The following is a 21,937-nucleotide window of genomic DNA, read 5'->3' as shown; positions in this document are numbered from 1 at the left end:
GGTGGCTGGAGGTGACTTTGGGAGGGTTGATTACAAAGTGTTGTGAAGAAATATTGAAGAGTAATGGAACTTTTCTATGTCTATTATGGTGGGAATTATATGGCTAGTGTTTGAAATTTTTAAGCTTCATACAAGCTGTCCATTTAAAAGGGTATAATTTACTGAATGTGAATTATATCCAGTAAACCTAATTTAAATCACTACTTCAATTAACAGCAGTTTAGCACAGCATAGGAAAAGATCAGTGAACCTTAAGTAAGGACAATAGAATTTCAATATGTTTGAAAGAAAAAAAAATTTAAGATAGAGGGAAAGACAGCCTGGGGAAGAGTAGCAAGCAGGTCAAATATGCCTGTTAATGGAGTTTCATAAAGAGAGTAGAAACAACAATATAGAACTATTTGAATAAATAATGTCCAAAATTTACCCGCATTTTATCCAAACAACAACCTATAGCACAAAAAATTCAGTGGCCCTAGCAGGATAAGTAAATGTTTAAAATTTACTATGAAATCCTCACTATCTAAACACATCATGGTTAAACTTCTGAAAACAAAAGATAAAAAGAAAAACAGCCAGTGAGACATCAGAAGCATATAACTTTCCCCACTTCTTTAAAGAATGACAGCTGACTTGTTTTAGGGAGCTGTGGAGACCATAAAACAATAATATCTGATAATGTGATGAAAAAATAGATAATAAATGTCTGTCAAGGAAAAAAATCTTTTAAAGCTGAAGATGAAATTTAAAAAAATAAAAATAAAAGGAAACCATTTTGCTTGACTAGTGATGGCACAGTGATAGAGCATCTAACCAGGATGTTGAGGTTCCCGGTTCAAAACCTCACCATCTAGAGCAGTGTTTCCCAACCTTTTTTGTGCCATGCCCCACCTTAACCTTTCTAAAATTTTTATGTCCCCCCCCCATGTAACATACATAATTTTTAACATTAAAATTTGATTTGTTCACTTAATAAACATAAATGATAGGTTCTAGGAAGAAATCACTATGAAATTGTTAACAAAACAGTAAGTGAAATTTCAAAACATATAATGAAAAACAGAAATTTAAATTCCAAATAATTTTAATACAGATTTTTCTATATTAATTTATTATTTTAATTTAGTGTGATCCTTGCGCTTGATGCTTGCTGCACAGAGATTTTATATTAGGTTCCAATTTGGTTAGCTTTAGTCTCAAGTCTCCATGTTGTGTTATATTCAGCCGATTTCTTTTTTTTACCAGTAAATCATTTACAGCACTAAATCCACATTCAGCTAAAAATGAAGATGGAAATGGTAGCAATAGTTTTCTTGCACATTTGGTTGAATTTGGGTATTTGATTTCTGTTTCCTCACAAAGCCATGCCATCGCTCCTTTGATATTAAATAAAGCTTTAACTGACTCATCATTTTGCAATTCTGCGAGTTCTTCTTGATACTGCATATTTGATATATCAGACAAATCCACTAACATTGGCTGCATCATCCATGTTGGGAAATCAATTTGTTTTAAATCAGAAAATCTTTCTTTTAAATCAGCCAATAGAATATTCAAATGATTGACAATAACAAGTAAAGCGGTATCAGTTACTTCACATTTTTGGAACCAATGAAACTGTTTAAAGTTTTTGTTGTTAATATGTTTCTGACAGAACTCAATATTGGTAATGACACCAAATATCTTTGCTTTTGCATCGACAAGAGTTTTATTTGTTCCTTGAAGTTGCTTATTTAATATATTTAGTTTTTCAAAGATATCAGCTAAATAACTCACAAATGCTTTACCATCTATTGTTAACAGATACTTCATTTCAGGTTTGTCACTTAAAAAATCACTAAGAGTATCAAACAGTTTCATAAATCTTTTCAAACAGTTTCCTTTAGATAGCCATCTTACTTCAGTATGAAGTAAAAGTCTCACATGGTCTTCATTTTGTTCTTCACAAAATAGCTTGAAAAGACGCTCACATTTGGCACTAGCTTTAATAGCATTAACACACTTTATTACTGTATGTAATACTTCATTCAGAACAGGCAAGATGTTTTTAGCTACCAAGTTTTCCCTATGAATAACACAATGCACGAGAATCATTTCTGGATTCGTATCTTTCATCAATTTTAAGCAGCCATTTTTCTTGCCCATCATATTGGGAGCACCATCTGCAGCACAAGATGTTATATTTTTCATTGGTATATCATTGACATCTAAGTAGTTTTTTAGCTTATTATATATATCTTTGGAGGTAGTGGTGCTTTCTAATCTTTTACAGAACAACATTTCTTCAGCAAAATGTCCTTTATCAATATATCTTATGTAAGTTATCAATACTGCCTCACTGTCTCTCAAAGTTGATTCATCCATTTGCAAGGAGAATTTTCTTGTTTTCAACTTTTCAATAAGTTGTTTTTCAATATCCTCACTCATTTCGTCTATTATTCTGCTAACAGAATTGTTACTGAGTGGCATGGCTTTTACATCTTCGTCATCTTTTTCAAGAACCGTTTTAAGAAATGCTGATATTGATGGTTTTATTAAATTCTCTCCTATAGTGTGATTTTCTCCAGTTTTAGCGATGAATAAAGAAATTTGATAACTAGCCTCAAGAACACGATTATTAGTTGAAGTATGAGCAGTAAATAGAGACTTTAATGTTGTTCCTCTTTCAAAATTTTTCTTTAAAGTTTTAAAGTAGCTCAAATCTGAATTAATATGAGCACTATGTTTCGCCTTCAAATGCGCCTCAAGCCGACCTCATTTCATTAATTCGTTGGTCAAGCATTGCTGGCATAAAAGACAAAAAAGAATCCGCTCATCGTGAACAGCGGGTATGAACCCAAATTTTAAATATTTCTCTGAATACTGACGAGTTTTTTTCTTGTTTGCACCACTCATTTTACTATGGGCTATAATAAAAATAAGATCAATTAAAAACTAATATTAAAATATGTGTTAAAATATATTCAATGTGACATAGAGTAAACGTATACTAAAAATTCATATTTATTTAAATGTATATAACACATTTACTACACTACTACTGCAAATCAAAAGGTATCTATATTTTTTCCACTTGACAAAATTTTCTGGAAAGTTATGCTTCTAAAATTAAAATTGTCGTGCATGCACTATTATAGCCCCAATAATATTTATAAAATATTAGTGCTTTCTAGCCCCAATGCAAGAAGTACTTAATAAAGAGTTTAATATTGATAAAAATAAAATCAAATACTTACCAATTATATCTATACAATATATACATGTATATTTATTAAATCAACGAGCTTTTACAGCAGTTTTGACTGACACTTATTTCAAATTAACACCAACTGAATATTGTGAAACACTACAGAAGTTGCGATGGGCCAATTAGGTGAGAATAACTGCGTTGTTTAGCGAGTTTTTAAAACGTCCGGGGTTCCCCGAGGCAGACGGCATGCTCCACGGTGAACCCAGGACAAAGTTTACTTGATGACGCCAATCACCTAGTTGATATTTTGATCTCATCAAACAAAATTATACTTAATAATTATTTACCACAATTATTTAAGAATTGCATTCTTTGTTAAATTTGGCACCGATGTCTAGCAGTGCATTTAAATGGCCCGGGGAGAAAGAATTAAAGTTGTGTCGAGTCCATTTTCAAATTGCCCCCCTTAACTATCGAATTGCCCCCCTGTGGGGTGTGGGCCCCACGCTGGGAAACACCGATCTAGAGCATGATCTTGCCAACTTGAGTGTGAGTCACCAACTTGAGTGTGAGTCACCAGCTTGAGTGTGAAATCATCAACATGATCCCAAGGACAATAGCTTGATCCCAAAGGTCACTGGCTTGGCTTGAGCCCCTGGTCAAGTATGAAAAGAAATCAATAAACAACTACAGTGAAGCAATTATGAGTTGATGCTTCTTATCTCTCTCCACCCATGCTCTCTCCCTCCATGTCTGTCTGTCTGTCTCTCTCTCTCTCTCTCTCAAAAACCAAAACAAAATAAGCATTCTGAAATAAAAGCTAACAGAATTGTCACTGCCCTACCTGAACTACAAGAATTGCTTAAACGAAGTTCTTCAGGCTGAAGGGAAATGATGCCTGATGGAAATTCAGATCCCCAGGCAGGGAGGAAGAGCACTCTCCTGGCTTAAAACACTGTGCATTGTGGGCCCTTGTCTGTGGCTCAGATTTAATCTAAATCCCAGCCAGTGTTTTGCTGTGTTTTGTTTAGTCTGTGATTTTCCCCAAATTCTGGCACCCGTTGTGGATCCTGAAATCAATCTGGAGGGTCATGACCAGCATTTTACTTCCTAAGATGTGGAGCAGAACAGGAGATACCAGAGTATATGGGTGCAAAGGCTAAATATAAGTTTTAACTTTATCCCAGGTTATGAGATTACAATTTACAGTGTGATTTTTGATCTCTGAGTTCCAGTACAAAATGTTTGGAAACGACAGCCCTACTTCCACTGGCCTTTCTTTTTCTTGAACATCCCAGTCCTGCATGCTGTTGAGACATGATGAATTCTATTTCCATATCTTTGTATGGCTAGCTTCTCTCCAACTTTTACACTTGAGCTCAAGTATTACCTTATTAGAAGACTCTTTCCTGCCTTCAGAAAGGTCAGTGTACTAAATCAGTGTCAACATGGATTTTTATTTAGAAACAAATCCTAGAAGTAAACAGCATCAAAAGTTATATTTGACCTTACTTGAATATTGTCCATGGTAGTCAGACCTTTAACAAAACTTGTCAGTAATGGAAAAATATAGAAAACCAATAATCTATAACGACAGTCCATTCTATGGGAGAAAAGATTATATCTCTTTATTTGGAATTAAAATACACAAAATATTTTTATAAAAGGTTAACATCCCGCCTTCGGGTCCTTGTCTCTGTGTTCCAGGGGAAATTACTGTTTTGTACTTGATTTCTTTCCTGTGTTAAAGCAGCCTTGCATTAATTCTGGAATTTCTCTGCTTTTCAGTGGTCAAATGTCTGTATCCAGTAATCAAGAATGGAAAAACTGGGTCAGTAACTGGAACAAAATATTCCTACAAAATGAGAGTTACACTTGAATGCCTGCAGGGATTTCTCCTTGAAGGCAGCAGAACTGTTGTGTGTGGAGCTAACAGTACTTGGGAGCCTGGGCTGCCAAAGTGTACTAAAGGTACAAAGGATCTTTTTCTCTTTTTTCTTTAGATCTTATTTCTTTGACAACCAATATCAATGACATGGGATTTTCATGAAGTAGCAGTGTTAGTAATTATCTCTCTCATATTAATTTTCATGACAAATATATGACATAACTTATTTCATAGAGCCTTAGCACATTATGTACATCACAATGGTGTCTAAATTGCTGTTGTTTGGTGTTTCTCATGTGTAACAATGGATCACAATCATTTATCAGAGTAAATTGAAGCCCTGGAATTTATACCTAAAAAAGTCAGAAATCTAAAGGCAAGATTTATATAAATTTTCAAAAGTAATAATTACCAAGTAGTTCATCTTGTTTTCATCATTTTGTTCTATGTCAATACCTCCCAGCGTAAAACCTACAATTTCAGTGTCTCAGGTTTAGTAACTGTCTGCTCATATTTTTCAAAATTCATAAATGGCTCCTGATTTTTTACATTCTTTAAATATCTGATGATTTGCACCCATTTGTCACTTTTAGTAACAAAGGACAAAGAACATATAGCCATTCTAGTTGTTATACTTTGTGGTTCTAAAACTTTCTGCCGTGGTCTGCAGACATTAGAACAAACTTGGACAAGTAATATAAACCTGTAAGGTGTTTACTTACTTATAAAATGATGTAATTCCTTCATCATTGCTTAATAGTAAAGTTAAAATGGAGTGTATTTCGAGCACTTAGCACAGCACCTGACCTATAGGAAGCTAGGAAGCTCATATCTAATTTACAGCATCACTGCAGTTAATATTAGTGAAGAGGACTGGCCATGGCTAATGATTTTTAACACATATGTTTTCTATGTCACCAACATTGCTATTTTATTATTTTTAAAATGATCTGTTGACACCTTTACAAGTTATCTTTGTGATCCAGGATGATGTTTTATTTCATGGACCGCAATCGGTTTTATTCTTTCTATGTAGTACCTTTTAAACTGGGAAATCTCTGCTGTCCTAGAACAAGACCCCACCTCTCCCTGCCTCATGTAATTAGCCTTTTTCTCTTTACTGAACTTTCTTTCTGGCAATAGAAAGTAAATTTCACATCAAAAGAACGACAGGAAAAGTCCTTATTTATTGAAGTGAAATGGAGGACTTCATGGATGGACTACTCATCAGCTGCTCTGCTTTGGAGATTATTTTTACATGGTGGATGGAATTATTTTTCTGTATTCCAATCTCTGGCTTCTCTTTGATTTCGCAGGAACAAGGGGCAAGAGCTATACAGCAGTCACAACTTATCCGTGGTTTCACTTTCTGTAGTTTCAATTGCCTGCAAATCTGGTGTGAAAATATTTAATGCAAATAACAGGAAAGAGTAATTCATAAGTATAAGTTACTTGCCATTCTGAGTGGCATGATGACTTCTCACACTGTCCCACTATTTCCCACCTAAGACGAGAATCATCCCTTGGCTCAGTGTATTCACCTCACTTTGCATCATGTGGGCACCGTATCATCTCACATCATCACTAGGAGGAGGGAGCGTGCAATGCAATATGATATTCTGAGAATATCACATATTTTTATTATAGGATATTATTATAATTATTCCATTTTATTAGTAGTTGTTTATCACTTATCTTCCCAAATTTATGAATTAAACTTTATTATAAATGTGTATATACAATAAAAACATCATATATAATATGATTCAGTATTATCCAGTTTCCCGGGCAGGGATGAGTATCTTGTTCCATGTGGACAAGAGGGGACTGTATTGGGAAGAGCTTAGCCTGAGCAGACCTCACACAAGGTTTTAGTTTGGCTCTCCTTATTATACTAACATCATTTCTTTGGACTTAGTTTCCTGTTAAACATAAGGGTATTGATCTCAAATTTAAATGACTAGCTCTTGTTTGTTTGTATATTTTCTGTTGTCCTAATATTTTAAAGGAATAAGGGGAGTTACCATCTAATTAACATGGTAATTACAACACCTTTATATAATTCCTCTATACCTGGAAACTGGTAGCTTCCTAGAGTACTTTAGTTGCGTGTTATAAGGTTTTGGAGGGAAACTAATGCTTTTTTGGTGGACTGATACATTAAGATTCTTGTGACATTTAAATTCATTGACTCACCTGTGTTTACTCACATGGTCCTAGTGAGCACATGCACTGTGGGATACTGGGTTTGTTAATATGCTCTTTCAAAAGAATTAACAGTAAGTATTTCATAAAGGATTTATAAAAGAACAGATATTTCTAGTGTTTCAAAGAAGAGAGGATTGTGAGGAAATGTATATAAGGACGATAAACTACAGGGTTCTTTTCTTAAAATCAAAAATCAAAATTCCTCATTAGACTATCAATCATATTTTATCATCATTTAGGAAAGACTATGGAAAAAGGGTCCATAGTAACATAGAATGATGACAGGATAGATATCATTGTTTTAATATGAAAAACTGTGAAGTATTAAACAGAAAATAAAATAATAGAACGTATGTAGTATGATATAAATTGGACAGTTAGTTTCTTAGAGATACATATGTTTATTTTGAATACATTATTTTTATGATTTTTATTACTTAATTTCTGGATTTCCATTCTAGAATCCAAAACATTCTTAGGTAAAATTAATATGTACTTGTATAGATATATATTTAGCTAACTTCCAAGAAGGGAAATTGTAAAGATAAGAAAATAAATGTGTTTTCCATTTAGAGAAATAATCTTTTTTTAAAAAGATAAATCAAATTAAATCTCTAATTTTGTATTGTTATTAAATGTAATCAATTCCATGTTTCCAGGAGTTATGCCTACTGTTCCAGACACAACTCCAGTTTCAAGCAAACCAGGTCCAGTAACTCTTTATTCTATTCATATTGTTAATAATGTCATAAGGTGATGGGTAAAAATGAATGTATTGTGAGGAAACAGGTGGCTTTTGGTGGACAGATACATTAAGATTGCATGTGAAGTTTACATTCATCGACCCACCCGTGTTTACTCACATGGTCCTCATGAGCATATGCACTGTGGGATACCGGGTTTGTTGATCTGCTCTTTTAAATGAGTTAACCATAACTGTATCATAAAGGATTTATAAAACACTGAAACTTCCTTTTAGTGTTTCAAAGAAGAGAGAATTGTGAGGAAATGTTTATAAAAACGATAAACTACAGGGATCTTTTCTTAATTATCAAAAATTAAAATTCCTCACGTGACTGTCAAATATCTTTTATCGGTTAGAGAAAACTAAACAAAACAAATCCGTAGTACCATTTAATGATGATAAGGTAGATATAATTGTTCTAGTGTGGAAAACAGTGAAATACTAAGCAGAAAACCAAAGGATTAAAAATATGTAGTATGATACAAATTGGACAGTTACTTTCTTAGAGATACATGTTCATTTTGAATACATTATTTTTATGATTTTTATTACTTAATTTCTGAATTTCCATTGTAGAATACAAAACAGTCTTATGCAAAATCCATATGTACTTGTATAGATATATATTTATATTTAGGGTAACTCCCAGAAGAGGAATTGTAAAGATAGGGAAGCATGTGTATTTTTCATTTACAGAAATAATTAAACTTTTTTAAAAGGTAAAAATCAAATTAAATCCCTAATTTTGTATTGTTGGTAAATGGAATCAATTTCATGTTTCCAGGTGTCAAGCCTACTGTTCCAAAAACAACTAAACCAGGTCCAGTAACTCTTTATCCTATTCATATTGTTAATAACTTCATAAGGTGATGAAAGTAATTTTATGTGCAAATTAGCACTTATTTAATTATAAATGAAGTTAAACTTGTTTTGGCCCACTTTTATTTATTCTTGTTCTTCACTCATTTTTTAATTAGGTTTCTAAAATGTTTTTTCGTTGATTTGATAGAATTCATTAAAATTTCAAAACCCTTTTAACATGAAGTGAACATTGTAACTAGTTTTCATTGCCTTATATTTTAGTGAGTATATTTTTAAGAGTTTATATGTTTGGATATAGTTTATATAATTTTTAATTATGCAAGTAGTGCACAAATATAAATTCATAAAAATTAAAATATTATAAAAATATACAGAGCAAAATATTGTCTTTTTCTCTAATTCATTATCTGAGTTAATATCTTAATAGTAGCTCTGGCTGGTAGGCTCAGTGCATGGAGTGTTGGTCTGGCATATGGATGTCCAAGGTTCAATTCCCTTTTAGGGTATACAAGAGAAGAAACTATGCCCTTCTCTTCTCCTCCCTCTCCCTCTTTTCACCTCTCCCTCTTCCTCTTCTTTTTTTCTCTTCCTCTTCCTGTCCTGCAACCAGTGGCTCACTTGGTTCAAGCGTGGACCCTCAGTACTGAGGATAGCTGGTTGGTTCCAGTGTTGGCCTTAGGTGCTAAAAATAGCTCAGTAATGGAGCATCAGCCCCAGACAAGAATTGATGAGTGGATCCCAGTAGGAGTGTATATGGGAGTTGTCACACAATTTCCCCTCCTCGCACTTAAAAAATATCACTCAATAGTTTAAGTGTCTTTTTATCTGCTTCTGTACATTAATATTCTTGTATGCATATACATACACATATTTCAGTGTTCTTTTTTGTTGTCAGTAACCAAAAATGGAATCGTGCTGTTCATATTTTTCTAAACTGTCATATTTTCCATTTACTATCTTATATTGGGATTATATTTACATTTATTCCACATTTTTTTTTTTTTTTGGTATTCTTTCTTAGTTGGAAACTGGGAGGCAGCCAGACCAACTTCCGCAAGCACCTGACCAGAATCCACCCGGCACGCCCACCAGGGGGACGAAGCTCTGCCCATCTGTGGCGTCGCTCCATTGCAACCAGAGTCACTCTAGCACTCGACACAGAGGCCACAGAGCCATCCTCAGCACCCGAGCCAACTCTGCTCCAATGGAGTGTTGGCTGCAGGAGGGGAAGAGAGAGACAGAGATGAAGGAGAGGGGGAGGGGTGGAGAAGCAGACGGGCACCTCTCCTGTGTGCCCTGGCTGGGAAGCGAACCCGAGACTCCCGCACACCAGACCAACGCTCCCTCACTGAGCCAACCTGCTAGGGCTTATTTCAACACTTTTAATGATGGCTTCAATATATACCATATTTATTTAACATTTTCTATCCATGATATTTATATGTGCAGAAATTTTAAATTAATAGGTAGTTAGATGTATCAGTTTCTCTTTTTAGTGGCTATGTGTATTCAGTCTTTATTATAAAAACTGGAGTTCATCCCCATGCTGAAATCATATAAAAATTTCAACCACGTGTCCTTATTGCATTCTTTGCACTTAAATCATTGTTACATCTGACGTTGGTATGTACACTTTCTGTCTTCTCTCCAACTGCTTGAAGTGCCAGTTTTTATCATACATTAAATTCATAGGTGTTCTTCTTGTCTCTCTTCCCTTGAACTCTGCCTACACCACATCTTTTATACTTTTTTGTACTGCTGTGATATGTTTTAATATCAGTCAGAGCACTGCTTTTTCAGAAATGCTCAAGCCACTTTCTATGCTAATTTTTACAGATCAACTTTCATTTTATTTTTACTATTTAACCATTTCATAGGTACATGTCAGGGGCATTAAGTACATTCCCACTGTTGTGCAGCCATCACTTCTGTACATCCAAAACTACAACTGAAACATTATACACATTAAACAACAATTTTACATCTGCCCCGGCCCCCACCCAACCCTGATAATTGTTATTTAATTTCCTGGGAATTGACTACCTTAAGAACCTCACAGAACTGCAATCACTTCTGGCTTATTTCACTTAGTGTAAGGCTTTCGAGGTTCATCTACCCTGTAGCATGTATCAGAACTCTATTCTTTTTCATGACTGAGTAATATTCCATTGTTTGTATATACCACATTATTATCCATTCACTGATGATAGACATGTGGGTTGTTTAAACTTTTGGCTATTCTGAATATGCTTCTCTGAATATTGGCATTTTAGGACCTGTTTGAGGCCTGTATTCAATTTGGGGTACACACCTAGGAGTAGAGCTGCAGGGTTACGTGGGTATTCTCTGTTTACTTTTTGAGGAACAGCCACATGGTCTCCATAGTAACTGCATCATTTGATATTTCCACCAGTGATGCACAAAGTCCAATTTCTCTACCTCTTTACCAACACATGTTATTTCCTGTTTTTGATACTAGCCATCCTAATGTATCTCACTGTGGTTTTTATTTGCATTGTGGTTTTTATTGATTAATGGTCATGTTTCCTGTGCTTCTTGGTGTTTTGTATATCTCCTTTGGGGAAATATCTATTCATGTCCTTTGCACATTTTTGTTTGGGGGTTTTTCCATTACTAAGTTTTAGGAGTTCATTATGCATTTTGGATATTAATTCCTTATCAGATGTATTCTTTGCTGGTGTTTTCTTTTAATCTATGGATTGCCTTTTCACTCTATTGATAATTGTTTATAAATTTGGTGAAGTCCAATTTATCTATGTTTTTCTCTGTCACTTGGGGTTTTGGTGCCACACCCAAGAAATCATTGTCACACTTATCATCATGAAGCTTGTCCTCTATGTGTTTTTCTAAGAGTGTTATAGTTTTAGCTCTTATTTAGTTCTTTGACCCATTTTGAATTCATTTCTGTATATGATGTAAGATAAGGATCAAACTTCATGGATTGTATGTACATATCCAGTTTTCCAAGAACCATTTGTTGAAAGATTGGTCTTTCCCAATGTAATGCTCTTTGCACCCTTTCATTCAATCATTTGACCATATATGTGAAGCTTTATTGGTGGGCTCTGTATTCTATTCCGTTGGTGTGTCTGTATTTCTGCCTATACCACTATGTTTTGATTACTGTAGCTTTTGAGTACATTTAAAATCAGGTAATGTGAGTTTTTTCAACTCTGCTCTTCCATTTTAAGATTGTCTTGGCTATTTCTGGTCCCTGAGATCTCATATGAATTACATATAGATTTTCCTATTTTTGCAAAATGTATATTCAAGATGTTGATGTGGGTTGTGTATAATCTGTAGATTGCTTTGTGTAGTTTAACATCTTTACTATATAAGGTCTTCAAATGTATGAACAAAGGATGTCTTTTCATTTATTTATATTATCTTCTGTTTCTTTCAGCAGTGTTTTATAGTTGCCAGTGTAGGAGTCTTTCAGCAACTTGGTTAAGTTTTCTTCCTAAGTAGTTTACTCTTTTTGATCCTATTGTAACTAAACTGTGTTTTTTCTTTTACACTTTTATTTGATTTGCTCATTGTTACTGTATAGAAATGCATCTGATTTTTACTTGTCAATTCTGTAGCCTGTAACTTTAATAAAATGTATTTATTAGTTGCAACAGGTGAAAGATGTGAGTGCCTGCATATGAGTATAATCTTTACAGTTTTGTACTTCGAAAAATCATGTCATATAGAACAGAGATAAATTATTTCTTACTTCCTAATTTGGATGCTTTTTTTCTTGCCTGATTCTCTAATTGTAACTTTCACTATTATATTGAATAGAAATGGCAAACATGGTCATCCTATCTTGTCCTGATCTTAAGGGGAAAACTTTCAGTCTTTCAACATTAAGCATGATGTTAGCTATGGGTTTTTCATAAATGGGCCTGATTATGTTGAAATTTCACTGTATTACAGAATAACCTCTACATCATTTATTAAGCCTTTCTGTATCTATTAATTATAAGTAGAATTTCTTTTAATCCATAGGCTATTATTGACAACACACTAATGATAAATTTGCATGCTGTACCACAGAATATTGTCACAGGAAATTTTACTGGAGAAGAAGACTTATGACATTAAATATAAATTTATAATATTTTATGATAATACTTTAAATGAGAAACATTAACATAATTTATGTAAAGAAAATAACATTATGTGAGATTCTGTAAAAAGGCAAAGATGAAAACCTATTAATTTGGGGGTCTATGAGCTTTACTATTTTTTACTTCTTTTTAACATTATTTCTATTTTTTTTTTCTTCTTTTTAGGACATTCCACATCATCAGCTGAACAATTTGAGTATTTAGGTAAAGATATAGAAATTATTTTGGTTTTTATACCCCTCCCTGATGAGACCTTAGAGTTCTAAGTGGAAATACCATATTTCAATTATCCGTACTTAGATAAACAACCTGTCAAAAATGTGATAATGACATGTGTGCTTATTTTAAGAGTACAGATAACATGACAAATATAAGCAGGAGTAGGACTAGACACATGTAACTAATACAGTTTTTAAGGGTGCCTCAAATTGAAATTCGTAATAGGATGAAGTGGCTTTCTCAATTGCTGTGTTTATATGGAGGTTAAAATACATAAAACTGCTTTGCAGGTGACAGTGTTATTTTGTATTGGCAACTTATAAATCAAGTTTTTCTATTCATACATTATATACACATAAATTGGGTTAGTATTTGTCCTAAAAAGGCTGGTGGAGCACACTTTATGTAGGCTCACAAGGTTCACACAATATATACTAAAGGAAATGATAGGGTATAATTGTGATAGTTGAATGAAATACAAGGATGTTTGATGAATAAATGAAGAAAAATATGTAGTACTTTTATTTACATTAGACTACTTTAGTAAGGTTAATCTTTTTATAAAATGCACCTTAGGGCTGCTCTATTTTATCTCTGAATACTCTGGTTAAACTCTCATTGTGCCAGTAAATCTGAAGTCATGTTAAGACAATAAACATCTGATAACTTTTTATAAAAGAAAAAAATCAGAAGAAATCATAATATTGTATGTTTTGACTTGTAGAAATATAATAAAAATTATGGCAGCTTAGAAGCAGAGATAATACTACCTGACATTTCTAAGAATTAAGATTTCCTGGTATTATTTATTGCTCTCTGGATAGTCAGAAATGCATGTTTGAGTTTCTATGTGTAATTTATCCATGTATCCTGGTGTTTCATTTGCATTCTTAGAATGTTCTTGGTATTGGAAATTAAGACCGTGTCTTAATTTGGGGGTGGGGTGCATGAAGAAGGATTGATGATAACATATTGTTTATGACATTGCAAAATGTGTCTATGTAACCAATTAATAGAACTTTATTTACAACTTAGTCCACAGACTCACTCTAGTGGAATAATATAAATGAAATTGCTAACAAGTCATAAGAATGATAGACTGAATACTAAATGCACTATAATAAGATAACACATTCTTAAAATGAATTTCCTCTAATCTAATGAATTCTAATTTTTACATTAATTTTTTAATTTTTTAAATAATTCTAATTTTTATAATTGGATGTGGTGACTGAGCACAAAACCTTGACAAGTGAGGCTCCTATTAAGCATTTCACAAGTTAGACTCTAAGCCTGGAATCAGATGAGAAGGGTTCTGGGATCAAAATGAGCTGGAATCACTAGCAGAAACTAGATTGATAAACTTTTTCTTTGCTGTAGTTTATAGATGATCTGATCAAAATTAAAGTGAATCTTCTCTCTGGAGATACACATGTGCTCAATTATTCAAACTGATTTTTTTCCTCAGGTGGCCGACTCACAGCTTTGACTGTTCTTATGGTACGTAGTGTCCCCAACGTGGATGATACTTAAATCAAAGTATTAATGTGAAGAAGTACATTTTTAATGAGTTGATTAGTTTCTATTTTTTATAGCTTAAAATAAAGTAAACTAATCTAGAAATACCAGACCTTTGTATGATATTCAACCTTGTGTTGGTGATTATGTATTTATTTATATTCTAAATGTCCACTTAGTAACAAATCCTAAATAACATTTTTTTTCAAGGTGATTGGTCATATGAGATTGCATCCCAAATATGTTTTGAGTAATATTCTAAATTAAGTAAGAACTCTTCTCTGGCTTATTGAAGTTTTTTGGGTTTTTTTTTTTTTTACAGGGACAGAGAGAGAGTCAGACAGAGGGATAGATAGGGACAGACAGACAGGAACAGAGAAAGATGAGAAACATCAATTATCAGTTTTTTGTTGTAACACCTTAGTTGTGCATTGATTGCTTTCTCGTATGTGCTTTGACCGCACATCAGTAGACTGAGTAACCCCTTGCTCGAGCCAGCGACCTTGGGTCCAAGCTAGTGAGCTTTTGTGCTCAAGCTAGATGAGCCCACGTTCAAGCTGGCGACCTTGGGGTCTCAAACCTGGATTCTCTGCATCCCAGTCCGGTGCTCTATCCACTGTGCCACCGCCTGATCAGGCCTGAAGGTTCTTTAAGTGATTCTAGGGAATGGCATTTAGACAGTGAAGTATCCAGATGGAATATAAATGTATTCAATATATGTGCTTAAATAAAATAGCATTCCTGGACACTGAAATGTAATCAATATTAGTGTCTTCTGCTAGATTTTGAAACTAGATAATTATATTTTAGAGTAGTATGTCATTTGTTTTCTGCTTTCTTGTAGTTCCTGGCATTGCAGTAGTTGGAACCTGTGTGTACAAATGTCTTCATGTCATGAAGAATGTATTAATTAAACATGTTTCTTGAACATATTGGTGGTTTTCCTTCTTGACATACTTTCATGCAGATTTTCTTTGCATTCTATATCGTGTTGTTAAAAACTGTGCCTGTGTGAGTGTGCTGTCAGAATTGCATTTCCTTACTAAAAATATTTTTACCTACTTTTACTATCATTATAACAAGAGCAATCTGTGCAGAGTTGCTTTAGCTATTACGACTGTAAGAAAACTTTCTGTGGGGTTTGAGGTTAAGTTCTTCAGAATATTATGGATCATTATGGGGCTTTTCTCACCCCAGGTATATCCTATTTCTACAGCGCATTGGTGTCCGGGACTGAATTTAAAATTGTTCACTGTGGAGACTTTGACAATTCTGTTCACTGTCATTTTTAGGAGAAAGCCGTGTTTGAATAACTCAAGTAGCTGTAAGATACTATATAGGTGTCTTGCTCAAATACCCAATTTGTTTTATTTTTTATTTAGAGTTGTTATTTATACATGTCATACTGGAGAATTAAAAGCAACACTATTTGACTTTCTTCTTATGTTCTATTAATTTACTGTGTTAAACTTAAAGTTGCTGCAATGGGCCAATTACCAAGGCACTTCATTAATTTAATCTGCCTTGTTAATTTATAAAAATGGAAAAGGGAGAATTTAGGGTAGAAAAATGTACAAATATATATCTCCTAAGGAGAATAAGATTTGTAAACATCACACTTAAATTTTAATAAAATAGTTTACAATGTAATAAAAGATTTAAAATAAATCCGGAGCATAGACCAAGATTAAAATATTGGATTGCCAGCAATTTGTTTTGCCTGTCATTTTGGAGATAGCTTTGAAATAAAATTAATATTTTTAAGATGTTTTATATTTTTGGATTTATAATATATTATTCTTTTATATTAATTTTTGGGTTTGGGCTATGTAATAAAAGTACATTCTTCAAGCATAAAAAGCTCAAAAATTTTTTAATGATGACATCAGATCATTTACAATAACATGGACGGACCTTGAAAACATTATACGATGTGAAACAAGTAAATCAGAAAAACCTAAGGACTATATGAATCCATACATAGATGGGACATAAAAATGAGACTCAGAGACATGGACAAGAATGTGATGGTAACAGAGGGGGGTTTGGGGGGGGATGGGGCGAGGAAGGAGAGAGAGGGGGTGGGGAAGGGGAGGGGCACAAAGAAAACCAGATAGAAGGTGATAGAAGACAATTTGACTTCGGGTGAGGGGTATGCTGCATAATCAAATGTCAAAATAAGCTGGAGATGTTTTCTCTCAACATATGTACCCTGATTTATCAATGTCACTGCATTAAATTTAATAATAATAAAATCAAACTTTTTTATATTATTGGTTCTCTTTTAAATATTCACAATTCCTTCACTTGAATCTTAAATCTTATATTGTAGAATACACAATATACATATTACTCTATTTGTAGTACAATATATTTTTAAAATAACATATACACAGCTGTCTCAGCAGGAAATTATCTTGGTGGATTATTTTTACAATTCCTAAAGGTTCCGGAAAAAATAACTTCTAAAAAAAAGAAAACAAAATACTTTGTGTTTCTCACTTTCTTTGCTTAAAACATCAGTGTGTATTCAGATGAGCCCGGGCTCACCAACTTGAGCATAGGGTCACTGACTTGAGCATGGGATCAAGAGGCATGATCACATGATCTCTTGCTTGAGCCCAAAGGTCATCGCCTGGAAGCACAAGGTGCAACCCCGAGCCCAAGATCTCAGGCTTGAGCAAGAGATCAGCAGCTTGGCTGGAGCCCCCTGGTCAAGGCGCATATGAGAAAGCAATCAATGAACAACGAAAGCGCTGCAACTACTAGTTGATGCTTCTCATCTCTTTCCCTTCCCCTTCCTCTGCTTCTCTGTTTCTTTATCTCTCTCTCACACATACACAAACACACACATACAAATTAGTGCATCAAAATACTTATAAGTTTTTTAATACAAGTTTAAATCAAACACTCTAGCTATGCTGAAACTCTTGCTATCAATTTAATGAATGCTGAAGTTAATGGAAAGTAACTGTGATTAGAAATTCAGCTTTAGGCCTGGCCAGAGAGTTTGGTTGCTTAGGGTATCGTCCCGAAGCACAGAAGGTGCTGGTTCAATCCCCAGTCAGGGCACATCCAGGGACAATATTCCTGTTTCTCTATCTCTCTCTAACTTCCTCTCTCTAAAATCAATAAAATAAAACATTTAAAAAAAGAAATTCAATTTTATATCATCATTGTCTTCAAATAGAATCATTGTTTTATAAAATAAATGTTTCTATAAATTTATATTAATGATTATTATCTCCTTTGTTGATTGTATTTCTATATAAAAATGTATCTGTAGGCCAGACCTGTGGTGGCGCAGTGGGATAAAGCGTCGACCTGGAACACGGAGGTTGCCGGTTCGAAACCTTGGGCTTGCCTGGTCAAGACACATATCGGAGTTGATGCTTCCTGCTCCTCCCCCTTCTGTCTCTCTGTCTCTCTTTCTCTCTCTCTCCCTTCTCTCTAAAAATCAATAAAAAATATTTTTAAAAATTAAAAAAAAAAATTCTTTGTAGAAAAAATTTGTACTACTACAGAAAATAAAATAAATGGACTTCAAAACACAGGAAAATATAAGGGTCTAGGAGAATTCAGGGACAGGCCCAATTATTACATCAGGCCCACAGTAGTCCTCAGGCAGTTGCTCTAGTACAAGTGCAGTCCTTGCCAGTGGTGGTTCACAGTGCTGCCCCCAAGTGATGGGATTCAAGTAATTTAACAAGCAGTTCTCTGCCCTAATACCAAGCATCATCGACTGTGCGATTTATCCTGAACCATCTTTTCACTGTAGAAGGGAATTAAAATGTGTATTCCATCAAAGGTATAATGAGTTTCATGAAATGAATTAATAAGTATTACAAGCATAGTTCTATCAGATTTTTCCACCTATGGATGAAATGAACATTACTAGGGCTGCTGAGAATACACTGTGTTCAGATGAAAGTTAAAAAAGAGTAAGGAGTGTAAATTTGTGATTTCCACATTAGGCAGCCGAGGTCCTCATCTTAGAGAGACCCTGATTACAAGTGCTATTTTAACCGGTCCACTGAACTCAACAAATTTTAGGTATCAGTTCTGCCAAACCTGTGAGAACTGGCTGAATACCACAACTGCTGACCTTCCCCCCCCCCCCATAAAGAGAACTATTCAAATATCCAAATGTAACACATAGTTCTGACACTGGGTGGGCGTCTCAGAAGTATTTGCTGTGACAAACACAATGGCCAGTACTATTAGTTTTAATCTGTCTGTTACGGCCAGTTTACTGAGCAATTTTGACTCCTAAACTAAAAATATTATTGGAAAATTGTTTTACAGTAAATAGGGTAAAAATGCTTTTTAACAATATTTTTCAATTTGTTGGCAATTTGTTTCATTTATTCATTTTTTTAATTATAATTTTATTTTTTTAATGGGGCAACATCAATAAATCAGGTTACATATATTCAAAGATCAACAAGTCCAGGTTATCTTGTCTTTCAATTATGTTGCATACCCATCACCCAATGTCAGATTGTCCTCTGTCACCTTCTATCTAGTTTTCTTTGTGCCCCTCCCCCTCCCCCTTTCCCTCTCCCTTTCCCCCCTCCCCCCGTAACCACCACACTCTTATCAATATCTCTTAGTTTCACTATTATGTCCCACCTACGTATGGAATAATGCAGTTCCTGGTTTTTTCTGATTTACTTATTTCACTTCGTATAATGTTATCAAGATCCCACCATTTTGCTGTAGATGATCCAATGTCATCATTTCTTATGGCTGAGTAGTATTCCATAGTGTATATGTGCCACATCTTCTTTATCCAGTCATCTATTGACGGGCTTTTTGGTTGTTTCCATGTCCTGGCCACTGTGACCAATGCTGCAATGAACATGGGGCTGCATGTGTCTTTACGTATCAATGTTTCTGAGTTTTGGGGGTATATCTCTGAGTAGAGGGATTGCTGGGTCATAAGGTAGTTCTATTTTCAGTTTTTTGAGGAACCACCATACTTTATTCCATAATGGTTGTACTACTTTACATTCCCATCAACAGTGTATGAGGGTTCCTTTTTCTCCACAGCCTCTCCAACATTTGCTATTACCTGTCTTGTTAATAATAGCTTAATCTAACAGGTGTGAGGTGGTATCTCATTGCAGTTTTGATTTGCATTTCTCTAATAACTAAAGAAGATGAGCATCTTTTCATATATCTGTTGGCCATTTGTACTACTTCCTGGGAGAAGTGTCTGTTCATGTCCTCTTCCCATTTTTTTATTGGATTGTTTGTTTGTTTGTTGTTGAGTTTTATGAGTTCTTTGTATATTTTGGATATTAGGCCCTTATCTGAGCTGTTGTTTGAAAATATCATTTCCCATTTAGTTGGCTTTCTGTTTATTTTGTTATCAGTTTCTCTTGCTGAGCAAAAACTTCTTAGTCTGATGTAGTCCCATTCATTAATTTTTCCCTTCACTTCTCTTGCCATTGGAGTCAAATTCATAAAATGCTCTTTAAAACCCAGATCCATGAGTTTAGTACCTATGTCTTCTTCTATGTACTTTATTGTTTCAGGTCTTATGTTTAGATCTTTGATCCATTTTGAGTTAATTTTAGTACAGGGGGACAAACTGTAGTCCAGTTTCATTCTTTTGCATGTGGCTTTCCAGTTTTCCCAGCACCATTTATTGAAGAGGCTTTCTTTTCTACATTGTATGTTCTTGGCCTCTTTATCAAAAATTATTTGACTATATATATATATGGTTTTTTATCTCATGTGCTTCTGTGGTGGTTTTTTCAATGGTGGTTACCTTTGAATAATGAAAAGGGTCCCTACCCTGTTCATTGTAGCGAACTATTTTGTGAGTACTTTTGCACTCCATCATCCTTTGCTACTGTTAATCTCCATCTTCTCCCCCTCTTTCTTTTTGTTGTTGTCACAGTTTAAATTTGGTTTTATTGTGTTCTTCTTGGAGCTTTTACTTGTGGCTCTGTTTTTTTTTTTGTTCTTTGTATCTGATTGGAGAACCCCCTTTAGTAATTCCTGGAGTGGGGGTTTTCTGATGATAAATTCCCTCATCTTTTCTGTATCTGTGAATGTTTTTATTTCTCCTTCATATTTGAAGGATAGCTTTGATGGGTATAGTATTCGTGGCTGAAAGTTCCTCTCTTTCAGGACTTTAAATATTGGGGTCCACTCTCTTCTAGCTTGTAGAGTTTCTGCTGAGAAATCTGATGATAATCTAATGGGACTTCCTTTATATGTTGTATTCTTCTTTTCCCTGGCTGCCTTGAGAATTTTTTCTTTGCTGTTGGTTTGTGTCAATTTCATTATGATATGCCTTGGAGTAGATTTGTTGGGGTTAAGAAAACTCGGAGTTCTGTTTGCTTCTTGAACTTGAGGCTTTAGTTCTTTCCACAGGCTTGGGAAGTTCTCATCTATTATTTGTTTGAGTATGTTCTCCATTCCATTTTCTCTCTCTTCTCCCTCTGATATACCTATTATTCTTATGTTATCCTTTTTGATGGAGTCAGATAATTCTTGTAGGGCTATCTCATTTTTTTTAATTTTTGAGTCTCTTTCTTCTTCTCTCTGTTGTGCCTCAAGTTGCTTGTCTTCTATTTCACTAATCCTCTCTTCTATCTGGCCTGTTCTATTAGCTAAGCTTGTTACTTCGTTTTTCAGCTCGTGAATTGAGTTTTTCATCTCTGTTTGATTTGTTTTTATAGTTTCAATTTCCTTGGACATATATTCTTTGTGTTCATTGAGTTGTTTTCTGAGCTCCCTAAATTGCCTTTCTGTGTTTTCTTGTATATCTCGGAGGATTTTTAGGATTTCTATCTTGAATTCTCTGTCATTTAGCTCCAAGGTTTCCAATATATTAAATTCTTTCTCCATAGATTTTTCCTCATCTAGCTGTATTACCTCTCTTTCTTTTGTATCCATGATATTCGATTTTCTCTTCCTTAATGGCATCTGAGGGTGGTTTTGTTGATAGTATTAATGAGATTTAATAAAGAATAAAAAGTTAAAAAAATAATAAAAATAATAAAAAATCGAAGAGTTGTTTTTTTAAAAAAGAATTAATAATGAAATAAAGAAAATTAAAATAAAATAAAAATTTTAAAAAAAAGGAAATTATTCCCCCCTCCTTTTTTCCTCTCCTCTCCTCTCCCTCTTTCTTGAGAAAATCTTGTGGTGGACTGTGAATTATAACAAACAATGCCTGTGATGGAGGGCCTGAA

General features: G+C 34.2%; 1 protein-coding gene across 1 annotated transcript in view; it reads left to right on the top strand.

Moving 5' to 3' along the window:
* The window catches only part of LOC136392015 (membrane cofactor protein-like), an 86,349-nt gene extending 70,637 nt beyond the window's left edge, over positions 1–15,712 (top strand). The window contains exons 9-10 of the mRNA XM_066364005.1: positions 14,677–14,708; positions 15,571–15,712. Of these exons, the coding sequence (XP_066220102.1) occupies positions 14,677–14,708; positions 15,571–15,588 (50 nt within the window). The 3' untranslated portion in view covers positions 15,589–15,712. The remainder of the gene's footprint in view (positions 1–14,676; positions 14,709–15,570) is intronic.
* Positions 15,713–21,937: the final 6,225 nt, after the last annotated feature.

Source organism: Saccopteryx leptura, chromosome 2 (genome assembly GCF_036850995.1).
Source record: "Saccopteryx leptura isolate mSacLep1 chromosome 2, mSacLep1_pri_phased_curated, whole genome shotgun sequence".
In the NCBI taxonomy this organism is placed as follows: domain Eukaryota; kingdom Metazoa; phylum Chordata; class Mammalia; order Chiroptera; family Emballonuridae; genus Saccopteryx; species Saccopteryx leptura.
Note: the sequence above shows the minus strand (reverse complement) of the source record. Positions and strands in the feature narration are given on the sequence as shown.